Source organism: Schistocerca cancellata, chromosome 1 (assembly GCF_023864275.1).
Source record: "Schistocerca cancellata isolate TAMUIC-IGC-003103 chromosome 1, iqSchCanc2.1, whole genome shotgun sequence".
Taxonomy (NCBI): domain Eukaryota; kingdom Metazoa; phylum Arthropoda; class Insecta; order Orthoptera; family Acrididae; genus Schistocerca; species Schistocerca cancellata.
Window position 1 is genome coordinate 1,095,650,852 of NC_064626.1, and position 12,815 is coordinate 1,095,663,666.

At 44.4% G+C, this 12,815-nt stretch overlaps 1 protein-coding gene across 1 annotated transcript in view; it reads left to right on the plus strand.

The window, feature by feature from the left end:
- The window catches only part of LOC126130117 (uncharacterized), a 377,494-nt gene that overhangs the window by 322,758 nt on the left and 41,921 nt on the right, over positions 1-12,815 (plus strand). The window contains exon 6 of the mRNA XM_049915163.1: positions 10,283-10,397. Coding sequence (XP_049771120.1) covers positions 10,283-10,397 — 115 coding nt within the window. The remainder of the gene's footprint in view (positions 1-10,282; positions 10,398-12,815) is intronic.

Here is a 12,815-nt window from a genome sequence, read left to right on the forward strand (position 1 = left end):
AAGTGTCAACTTAGCGCGTGCGAGTAGTGTCTGCGGCTTCTGTCGGGTTGCCCCTGCCAGCAGCTCGGCATGCAAGCGTCGGTCCAGCGCCTGCAGCGGAGCGCGAAGCGCGCACAATGGTGCCGCTGCCCATGGCCTCGTTCCCGTGGGCTAACCAGTGAAAGCATCGCCGAAATATGTCCGGAAGCAGACGACAGCTGCTGTCATCATCTTGGCAGGAGCTTGCGAGGACATCCAGCGCTACTATTACATTGCGGCAGAAGCCATGCAGACTCTAATAGCAGAAGCTAACGGCGCTCAAGAAACTATGGGACACCACCTACACGAATTCCATATCCACAGTAAAATCAACTTATTTGAAGAATATAACGAGTACTATATGCGTTAACCAACTGTGTTCTTTTTAATAAGTGACGAAATGTTGTTGTTGTCGTGGTCTTCAGTCCTGAGACTGGTTTGATGCAGCTCACCATGCTACTCTATCCTGTGCAAGCCTCTTCACCTCCCAGTACCTACTGCAACCTACATCCTTCTGAATCTGCTTAGTGTGTTCATCCCTTGGCCTCCCTCTACGATTTTTACCCTCCACGCTGCCCTCCAATACTAAATTGGTGATCCCTTGATGCCTCAGAACATGTCCTACCAACCGATCCCCTCTTCTAGTCAAGTTCTGCCACAAACTGCTCTTCTCCCCAATCCTATTCAATACCTCCTCATTAGTTATGTGATCTACCAATCTAATATTCAGCATTCTTCTGTAGCACCACATTTCGAAAGCTTCTATTCTCTTCTTGTCCAAACTATTTATTGTCCATGTTTCACTTCCATACTTGGCTGCACTCAATACAAATACTTTCAGAAACGACTTGCTGACACTTAAATCTGTACTCGATATTAACAAATTTCTCTTCTTGAGAAACGCTTTCCTTGCCATTGCCAGTCTACATTTTATATCCTCTCTACTTCGACCATCATCAGTTATTTTGCTTCCCAAATAGCAAAACTCCTTTACTACTTTAACTGTCTCATTTCCTAATCTAATCCCCGCAGCATCACCCGACTTAATTCGACTACATTCCATTATCTTCGTTTTCCTTTTGTTGATGTTCGTCTTATATCCTCCTTTCAAGACTCTGTCCGTTCCGTTCAAATGCTCTTCCAAGTCCTTTGCTGTCTCTGACAAAATTACAATGTCTTCGGCGAACCTCAAAGTTTTTATTTCTTCTCCATGGATTTTAATTCCTACTCCGAATTTTTCTTTTGTTTCCTTCACTGCTTGCTCAAAATACAGATTGAAAAAAATCGGGGAGAGGCTACAACCCAGTCTCACTCCCTTCCCAACCACTGCTTCCCTTTCATGTCACTCGACTCTTATAACTGCCACCTGCTTGCTGTACAAATTGTAAATGGACTTTCGCTGCCTGTCTCTTACCCCTGCCACCTTCAGAATTTGAAAGAGAGTATTCCAGTCAGCATTGTCAAAAGCTTTCTCCAAGTCTACAAATGCTAGAAACGTAGGTTTGCCGTTCCTTAATCTAGCTTCTAAGATAAGTCATACGGCTGAAAGCAAGGGGAAACTACAGCCGTCATTTTTCCCGAGGACATGCAGCTCTACTGTATGATTAAATGATGATGGCGTCCTCTTGGGTAAAATATTCCGGAGGTAAAATAGTCCCCCATTCGGATCTCCGGGCGGGGACTACTCAAGAGGACGTCGTTATCAGGAGAAAGAAAACTGGCGTTCTACGGATCGGAGCGTGGAATGTCAGATCACTTAATCAGGCAGGTAGGTTAGAAAATTTAAAGAGGGAGATGGATAGGTTAAAGTTAGATATAGTGGGAATTAGTTAAGTTCGGTGGCAGGAGGAACAAGACTTTTGGTCAGGTGATTACAGGGTTATAAATACAAAATCAAATAGGGGTAATGCAGGAGTAGGTTTAATAATGAATAAAAAAATAGGAGTGCGGGTTAGCTACTACAAACAGCATAGTGAACGCATTATTGTGGCCAAGATAGACACAAAGCCCATGCCTACTACAGTAGTACAAGTTTATATGCCAACTACCTCTGCAGATGATGAAGAAATAGATGAAATGTATGACGAGATAAAAGAAATTATTCAGGTAGTGAAGGGAGACGAAAATTTAATAGTCATGGGTGACTGGAATTCGTCAGTAGAAAAAGGGAGAGAAGGAAACATAGTAGGTGAATATGGATTGGGGGGAAGGAATGAAAGAGGAAGCCGCCTTGTAGAATTTTGCACAGAGCATAACTTAATCATAGCTAACACTTGGTTCAAGAATCATGAAAGGAGGCTGTAATCTATTGGTTATGAACTGCAGATTGAAACTGAAGAAACTGCAAAAAGGTGGGAATTTAAGGAGATGGGACCTGGATAAACTGAAAGAACCAGAGGTTGTAGAGAGTTTCAGGGAGAGCATTAGGGAACAATTGACTGGAATGGGGGAAAGAAATACAGTAGAAGAAGAATGGGTAGCTCTGAGGGATGAAGTGGTGAAGGCAGCAGACGATCAAGTAGGTAAAAAGACGCGGGCTAATAGAAATCCTTGGGTAACAGAAGAAATATTGAATTTAATTGATGAAAGGAGAAGATATAAAAATGCAGTAAATGAAGCAGGCAAAAAGGAATATAAACGTCTCAAAAATGAAATCGACAGGAAGTGCAAAATGGCTAAGCAGGGATGGCTAGAGGACAAATGTAAGAATGTAGAGGCTTGTCTCACTAGCGGTAAGACAGATACTGCCTACAGGAAAATTAAAGAGACCTTTGGAGAGAAGAGAACCACTTGTATGAATATCAAGAGCTCAGATGGCAACCCAGTTCTAAGCAAAGAAGGGAAAGCAGAAAGGTGGAAGGAGTATATAGAGGGTTTATACAAGGGCGATGTACTTGAGGACAATATTATGGAAATGGAAGAGGATGTAGATGAAGATGAAATGGGAGATACGATACTGAGTGAAGAGTTTGACAGAGCACTGAAAGACCTGAGTCAAAACAAGGCCCCGGGAGTAGACAACATTCCATTAGAACTACTGATGGCCTCAGGAGAGCCAGTCATGACAAAACTCTACCATCTGGTGAGCACGATGTATGAGACAGGCGAAATACCCTCAGACTTTAAGAAGAATATAATAATTCAAATCCCAAAGAAAGCAGGTGTTGACAGATGTGAAAGTTACCGAACTATCAGTTTAATAAGTCACAGCTGCAAAATACTAACGCGAATTCTTTACAGACGAATGGAAAAACTGGTAGAAGCCGACCTCGGGGAAGATCAGTTTGGATTCCGTAGAAATGATGGAACACGTGAGGCAATACTGACCTTACGACTTATCTTGGAAGAAAGATTAAGAAAAGGCAAACCTACGTTTCTAGCATTTGTAGACTTAGAGAAAGCTTTTGACAATGTTGACTGGAATACTCTCTTTCAAATTCTGAAGGTGGCAGGGGTAAAATACAGGGAGCGAAAGGCTATTTATAATTTGTACAGAAACCAGATGGCAGTTATAAGAGTCGAGGGGCATGAAAGGGAAGTAGTGGTTGGGAAAGGAGTGAGACAGGGTTGTAGCCTCTCCCCGATGTTATTCAATCTGTATATTGAGCAAGCAGTAAAGGAAACAAAAGAAAAATTCGGAGTAGGTATTAAAATTCATGGAGAAGAAGTAAAAACTTTGAGGTTCGCCGATGACATTGTAATTCTGTCAGAGACAGCAAAGGACTTGGAAGAGCAGTTGAACGGAATGGACAGTGTCTTGAAAGGAGGATATAAGATGAACATCAACAAAAGCGAAACGAGGATAATGGAATGTAGTCGAATTAAGTCGGGTGATGCTGAGGGAATTAGATTAGGAAATGAGACAGTTAAAGTAGTAAAGGAGTTTTGCTATTTAGGGAGTAAAATAACCGATGATGGTCGAAGTAGACAGGATATAAAATGTAGACTGGCAATGGCAAGGAAAGCGTTTCTCAAGAAGAGAAATTTGTTAACATCGAATATAGATTTAGGTGTCAGGAAGTCGTTTCTGAAAGTATTTGTATGGAATGTAGCCATGTATGGAAGTGAGTCATGGACGATAACTAGTTTGGACAAGAAGAGAATAGAAGCTTTCGAAATGTGGTGCTACAGAAGAATGCTGAAGATAAGGTGGGTAGATCACGTAACTAATGAGGAGGTATTGAATAGGATTGGGGAGAAGAGAAGTTTGTGGCACAACTTGACTAGAAGAAGGAATCGGTTGGTAGGACATGTTCTGAGGCATCGAGGGATCACAAATTTAGCATTGGAGGGCAGCGTGGAGGGTAAAAATCGTAGAGGGAGACCAAGAGATCAATACACTAAGCAGATTCAGAAGGATGTAGGTTGCAGTAGGTACTGGGAGATGAAGCAGCTTGCACAGGATAGAGTAGCACGGAGAGCTGCATCAAACCAGTCTCAGGACTGAAGACCACAACAACAACAAGATAAGTCATAGGATCAGTATTGTCTCACGTGTTCCAATATTTCTACGGAATCCAAACTAATCTTCTCCGAGGTCAGCTTCTACTAGTTTTTCCATTCGTCTGTAAAGAATTCGCGTTAGTACGTTGCAGCTGTGACTCATTAAAATGGTAGTTTGGTAATTTTCACATCTGTCAACACCTGCTCGCTTTGGGATTGGAATTATTATATGTAGTGTAATTATGTCGAAGTGTCGAGGTTATATTTTATGAACTTTCTCAAAAATCACCTAGAGCGTATAACTGGTAGACCTATCCACAACACATATACGTTTCTTCGGCAGAAAAGGAACGAGACCTCTTCCATTTTTTGTTGTGGCACAGTAGTGCGCGACTGGTTTTCAACTTTGATGTGTTCTTGCGCTATGGCACATCAACTCGATGACAGTTGTTTATTACAAACTGTGAGTGAAACAGTGAGTCATCAAATCTTGATCACACAGAAACCGGAAAAGATAAAAGCAATATTGATTGCATTTTCTCATTTTGAGAGAACTGAAGGGCCATCTGTTTAATTGTTAAAAACCATTCAACAGCCAACATCGCATAAAATATTTTTTTTTTTTAATTAAGTCAACCGGTATCAACAGACTATGCTGTCATCTTAAGATCGGTAAAGAAAATGCATGTACATGGAATATGCCTCATTAGTTAAGATGTAAGGGTCAGTGTAATTAGACTCATACTATAAAAACCGGTGTGGACCTGTACATTTACATACCTTCATATATTTTGTTGTAAAAGATGATCATTTTACGCTGACCTCACGCGCAAGATGTCAAGTGGATAAAAGCAGCACATTATAAAAGGACTGTCATCGATAAAATACAGGGTGAGTATAATTAAACTTTCAAACCGCTGTAGAAATAACACCGCCGGGCCGGCCGGAGTTGCCGAGCGGTTCTAGGCGCTACCGTCTGGAACCGTGCAACCGCTACGGTCGAAGGTTCGAATACTGCCTTGGGCATGGATGTGTGTGATGTCCTTAGGTTAGTTAGGTTTAAGTAGTTCTAAATTCTAGGGGACTGATGACCTCAGCAGTTGAGTCCCATAGTGCTCAGAGCCATTTGAACCATTTTGAACTAACACCGCCGGCCTTTGTGGCCGAGAGGTTCAAGACGCTTCAGTCCGGACCGCGCGACTGCTACGGTATTGCAATATTCCATTGCAATTTGACGTCATTCTGACTAATGGTGTTGTTTCTATAGAATTTTGAAAGTTTAAAAAAATGACTCTGAGCAGTATGGGACTTAACTTCTGAGGTCATCAGTCCCCTAGAACTTAGAACTACTTAAAGCTAACTAACCTAAGGACATCACACACATCCATGCCCGAGGCATGATTCGAACCTGCGACCGTAACAGACGCGCGGTTCCAGACTGTAGCGCCTAGAACCGCTCGGCCACTCCGGCCGGCTTGAAAGTTTAACTGTAATTATAATCAAACTGTATTTAAAAACAAAGCACCTTGTGCAACAGGCTGTGTCCGTATACATATTGCTCACAGTTGCTTGTTGTAACATGCAAACACGGTACACAATAGAACAACTACACTCCTGGAAATGGGAAAAAAGAACACATTGACACCGGTGTGTCAGACCCACCATACTTGCTCCGGACACTGCGAGAGGGCTGTACAAGCAATGATCACACGCACGGCACAGCGGACACACCAGGAACCGCGGTGTTGGCCGTCGAATGGCGCTAGCTGCGCAGCATTTGTGCACCGCCGCCGTCAGTGTCAGCCAGTTTGCCGTGGCATACGGAGCTCCATCGCAGTCTTTAACACTGGTAGCATGCCGCGACAGCGTGGACGTGAACCGTATGTGCAGTTGACGGACTTCGAGCGAGGGCGTATAGTGGGCATGCGGGAGGCCGGGTGGACGTACCGCCGAATTGCTCAACACGTGGGGCGTGAGGTCTCCACAGTACATCGATGTTGTCGCCAGTGGTCGGCGGAAGGTGCACGTGCCCGTCGACCTGGGACCGGACCGCAGCGACGCACGGGTGCACGCCAAGACCGTAGGATCCTACGCAGTGCCGTAGGGGACCGCACCGCCACTTCCCAGCAAATTAGGGACACTGTTGCTCCTGGGGTATCGGCGAGGACCATTCGCAACCGTCTCCATGAAGCTGGGCTACGGTCCCGCACACCGTTAGGCCGTCTTCCGCTCACGCCCCAGCATCGTGCAGCCCGCCTCCAGTGGTGTCGCGACAGGCGTGAATGGAGGGACGAATGGAGACGTGTCGTCTTCAGCGATGAGAGTCGCTTCTGCCTTGGTGCCAATGATGGTCGTATGCGTGTTTGGCGCCGTGCAGGTGAGCGCCACAATCAGGACTGCATACGACCGAGGCTCACAGGGCCAACACCCGGCATCATGGTGTGGGGAGCGATCTCCTACACTGGCCGTACACCACTGGTGATCGTCGAGGGGACACTGAATAGTGCACGGTACATCCAAACCGTCATCGAACCCATCGTTCTACCATTCCTAGACCGACAAGGGAACTTGCTGTTCCAACAGGACAATGCACGTCCACACGTATCCCGTGCCACCCAACGTGCTCTAGAAGGTGTAAGTCAACTACCCTGGCCAGCAAGATCTCCGGATCTGTCCCCCATTGAGCATGTTTGGGACTGGATGAAGCGTCGTCTCACGCGGTCTGCACGTCCAGCACGAACGCTGGTCCAACTGAGGCGCCAGGTGGAAATGGCATGGCAAGCCGTTCCACAGGACTACATCCAGCATCTCTACGATCGTCTCCATGGAGAATAGCAGCCTGCATTGCTGCGAAAGGTGGATATACACTATACTAGTGCCGACATTGTGCATGCTCTGTTGCCTGTGTCTATGTGCCTGTGGTTCTGTCAGTGTGATCATGTGATGTATCTGACCCCAGGAATGTGTCAATAAAGTTTCCCCTTCCTGAGACAATGAATTCACGGTGTTCTTATTTCAATTTCCAGGAGTGTATTTGTATGTACTGGACGTATTCTTAACAGTGAAAATCCACTGGCAGAAGTAAAGCTGTGAGGACCGGGCGTGAGTCGTGCTTCGGTGGCCCAGATGGTAGAGCACTTGCCCGCGAAAGGCAAAGGTCCCGAGTACGAGTCTCGGTCCGGCACACAGTTTTAATCTGCCAGGAAGTTTCATATCAGCGCACACTCCGCTGCAGAGTGAAAATCTCATTCCAGTGAAGAAAATCCAATTTAAATGGAGTATAAGATACAACTGACAGGTATTATTGCCAAGATAACCTTTTAATAGTGTGTGACAGGCACTAGATGGGTCTCGTATCGGAACCATGTAACTTATAGCAAATAATTCTCTTACAACAAAAGATATTAAGATCTATAAATGTACACGGCCACATCCGGTTTTCATAATACCAGCCTAAAGTGTTTATACCATCAAACGTTACATGTTAACTTATGGGGCGTATTCCAAGTTTAAGCACGTTCTTACACACCTGAAGATGACAGCATGGTCTGTTGAAACCGGCTGTCTTAAGTAAAAAGCTATTTTATGCTCAGCTCTTTAAACACCTGGACATACTGTTTTGTTTTGCAGTACATCTCCTCCCTTGTCAAGTTTGTTGTCGACACTCAATAATAGTCTGAAAATAATAGAAACAATCATGAACAAAATACTAGAACGAGAGATGACTAAACATTATACAGGATGATTCTTATTAACGTCTAACAACACCCGAAGCAACCTGGATGGCGCTGCAACAAGTAATTTAATAAGAGACACACGGAGCCGCAAATGTCTGGAAATACCCCAAAAGTGGATGATAAATGTTGAAACTGTGACGTCACCATCTCGCCACATGTGCAGCAGTTGGGAGTTGTCGATCCTACAGTCGCCGGTAGGGGGTTGTGCTACACACCGCTACACAATGGTGCAAATTTCGAACACCTTTTGTCAATGTGATAGGTTTTAAACGCAAGAAAACGGAGGTTATTTATTGATAACGACGAATTATTTACCTGTGACGCGATACGGTAGGTTTTCGTCGTACTGTACTTTGCAGTAAACTAGCGGAGACCACGAAACCGGTAAACACAATAATAAATTTTACCTCAGTGTAAACACCTAATTGTCTAACACAACGGATACTGCCTGCCAGACGCAATACTTGAACCTAGAGCCCCAGTCGCTCAAGACGCGATCTTAGGCCCGGAGCCACACCGACATGATATTTGATTGGATTTAGGACGATCAGGTGCGACAGACCGATGGGCTCAACTGCTGCACGTGTCGCGATGTACGTCATCTGGCGACATCGCATGTTCAACATTCGTCATCCATTTTTGGGGTATTTCCGCGCATTTGCAGCCCGATTTGTCTGTCATTAAATTAGTTGACTCAGCATCATACAAGTCGCTTCAGAGATTTTTTAAACGTTAATAAGAAGCACCTTGTATATCTCTTCGACTTGGTGTGGCACACCAACACCGATTCAAAGGAAGGCCTCGGTGCTTGTTGTGGCAACAGTTGGACATTTACACGTGTAAATTAGTTCACATTTCCAGTGACGATGTCAAACGAAAATAAATAAAAGAAACGAGTTAATTGTAAGGGGGTTGGGGTAAGTTTCGATAGCAAAATGGATCAAGTAAATATAGTTACTTGAATGTAAAATTTCCGAAGCTTGCAATGGGCAAAACATCTTCTCATATTGATCTACGTTTGTTTCGACAGTATTCAGTAACACAGAACTATGATCTTCATTTGTAGCTTTACGATAGTAAGAAAATCTTTCATCTAAATAAAACTGCAGAATCCAAAACAATACCAAACATTTTGTCCAAAAATAAGAGATTTATAGTGATAAGCACGCCCAGGCGTTTCTGCCTGCAACAGACCTGGCGTTCGCCGTGCCTAGCTGATGTGACGTCACCAACAAGCGGCGAGGCCTTCCTTTGAACCGGTGTTGGGCACACAAAGGCATGAGGTATTCCGATATAAAATCTTTGACCCCTAAAAATTTATATAAAGAATTTAATAGATAACAAAATTTCTTCAAACATGAACTGAAACACTGTGTGTTTAAGCCTTTCCTACCCAAACCACGAAAAACTGAACTAAAGTATTTAATATTCGGGAAGAATATTACCAAAACAACTAAAAACAGAGTAATGCATTACAAAATAAAAATTATGTTAGAAACAGAAGTGCAGTATATATTCATCGTATCTGATCGAGTTATTTACTTATTGCATTAGTAACATCAGTTTACATTTCCCAAAACAAAACGACACTAGATTATAAACATCATAACACTTACAATGTCATTTCATGTCAGTCCCCGTAAATTTTTAAGACGAAATGAACAACATACTGGTACTATAGTCCGTTTTTTTTTTTCCTGTCCTCTTTGGGCAGAGAGACTGAGCTGTCACAGCCTCAAAGAGTCTCCTGTGCTACTGCAGAGTTGAACAGACATATCGACAAGATGTCAGTGTATCGATTCATCTCCACGCTGGTTTATGACTCTAAGAAGGAGTTAAGAGAGGGCGATAAACTGAACAAGTTAAGCGTAGATCACTACATGCACGTGAAAAACAATGTGTAAAAAGAAAATTTAAAAGAACTTAAGAAACCTTGTACATTGCCATATTTTCAGATGTGCTGCAACATTTCATAATGACGCGTTTTATGTCAGATCGAGAGGTGACAATTATGATCCACGGAATACGTAATTAACTAAAGGTTATGGGAATCACCGCAGTGTGGCTGGCGCTTTCGGCTGCAGGTGGCCCTGGGTTTGGTGCCCGCCATGGCGGCGAGAGGCGGCGGCCGCGTGCTGGCCGTCTGCAGAGAGGACTGCCCTGGGGACGCGCCGTCCGTGCACAGCGTCGCCACCAACGGTGAGTAGGCGCCAGCACACGCTACACCCTCCATACCTGGATCATAATCACGAACTGACTGACAGCTAGCTGCCTACACGACATCTGCCATAGCAACGACCAATCAGAGCACGAGTTTAGTTACACTTTCTGTCCTGCGCACAGTTGTCACATCGCTCTGCTGCATCAGCTGCTGGTTACCAGTCAACCGCAAACGATAACTGAATCGTATATTTTTGAAGGAGCTTAAGGAAATCGAAACAGATCTGTAGAAAATTGAGAAGAACTGTTTAAGTTGTACGGTAACTTTATGTGGTCATCATTATTGGTAACGTTAAATTACATGCTACGCTATATGTTCAAAGGTATCCAGTCAACTGGCTGAAAATGACTTATAAGTTCGTGGCTCCCACCATCGGTAATACTGGAATTCAATATGGTGCTGGCCCAACCTTAGCCTTGAGGACAGTTTCCACTCTCGCAGGCATACGTTCAGTCAGGTGATGGAAGGTTTCTTGGGAAAAGGCAGCCCAATCTTCACGGAGTGCTGCACTGGGAAGAGGTATCGATATCGGTCGGTGAGGCCTGGCACGAAGTCGGCGTTCCAAAACATCCCAAAGGTGTTATATAGGATACAGGTCAGGACTCTATGAAGGCCAGTCCATTACAGGGATATTATTGTCGTGTAACCACTCCGCCACAGGCCGAGCATTATGTACAGGTGCTCGATTGTGTTGAAAGATGCAGTCGCCATCCCCGAATTGCTCTTCAACAGTAGGAAGCAAGAAGGTGCTTAAAACATCAATGTAGGCCTGTGATGTGACAGTGGCATGCAAAACAAGAGGTGCAAGCCCCCTCCATGAAAACACGACCACACCATAACACCACCGCCTCCGAATTTTGCTGTTGGCACTACACACACTGGCAGATGACGTTCACCGGGCATTCGCCATACCCACACCATGCCATCGGATCACCACATTGAGTACCGTGATTCGTCACTCCACACAACATCGCCCATTGTTTACGCTTCTTCCACCAAGCGAGGCGTCGTTTGTCATTTACCGGCGTGATGTGTGGCTTATGAGCAGCCGCTCCACCATGAAATCCAATTTTTTCCCCTCCCGCCTAACTGTCATAGTACTTTCACTGGATCGTGATGCAATTTGGAATTCCTGTGTGATTGTATAGATAGATATCTGCCTGTTACACATTACGACCCTCTTCTACTGTCGGCGGTCTCTGTCAGTGAACAGACGAGGTCTGCCTGTACGCTTTTGTGCTGTACGTGTCCCTTCACGTTTCCACTTCACTATCACATCGGAAACAGTGGACCTATGGACGTTTAAGAGTGTGAAAATCTCGCATGCAGACGTATGACACAAATGATACCCAAACACCTGACCACGTTCGAAGTCCGTGGGTTCCGCGGAGCGTCCCATTCTGCTCTCTCACAATGTCTAGTGACTACTGAGGCCGCTGATATGGAGTACGTGGCAGTAGGTGGCAGCACAATGCACCTAATATGAAAAACGTATGTTTTTGGGGATGTCCAGATACTTTTGATCACATAGTGTATGTAGTTAAAGTGACAGTCAAACAATCCTGTTCTCGGCTGAGCAGTTGTCTGAGAATAGACAAAAGTACGCCTGTTTTCGTACTATACCTTTTATATAATTATTTATAAATGAGCACGCTTCATTGACTTTTCTTGCTTTAACTCTTGTGGTCGACATATAAACAGTGCTTGTATCAGTCTTTACATTATATATGAAAAACATACTGACAGTAAGTTGCCTTAGATAAAACTCATCTCGTACTGCAATTTTTGGTAGAAGGACATCTGCATGAAATCGAAAGACAAGTAATGTGGTCTTCTAATTTCTTTCACACCTCCACGCTTCGTTGCATCATTCAATCGAGGAGACTCCAACTGAACATGTAACTCCTCAACGCGTGCAACTAATATCTACTTGCAGGCTTCCAGGGTAAACAACTGCATCACACACTGAGGTGACAAAAGGAATGGGATACCTCATAATATCGTGACGAACCTCCTTTTATCCGGCGTAGTGCACCAACCCGGCGTGACATGGATTCAAGTCGTTCGACATCCACTGCAGAAATATTGAGTTATGCTGCCATAATTGCGAAAGTGATGCCGATGCGGTATGTTGTGCACGAACTGACCTCCCGATTGTGTCCCATAAATGATCGATGGAATTCATGTCGGGCGATCTGGAGGCCCAAATATTTCGCTCTAACTGTCCAGAATGTTCTTTAAACCAGTTGCGACAGTAGTGTCCCAGTGACATGAGATCGTTATTTGGAAACATTGCCTGAAATTGGTCTCCGAGTATAGCCAAACAGCACCATTTCCAGTCAATGATCGGTGCAGGTGGACCTGTGGACCCAGTCTATTCCACGAAAACAGGGCCC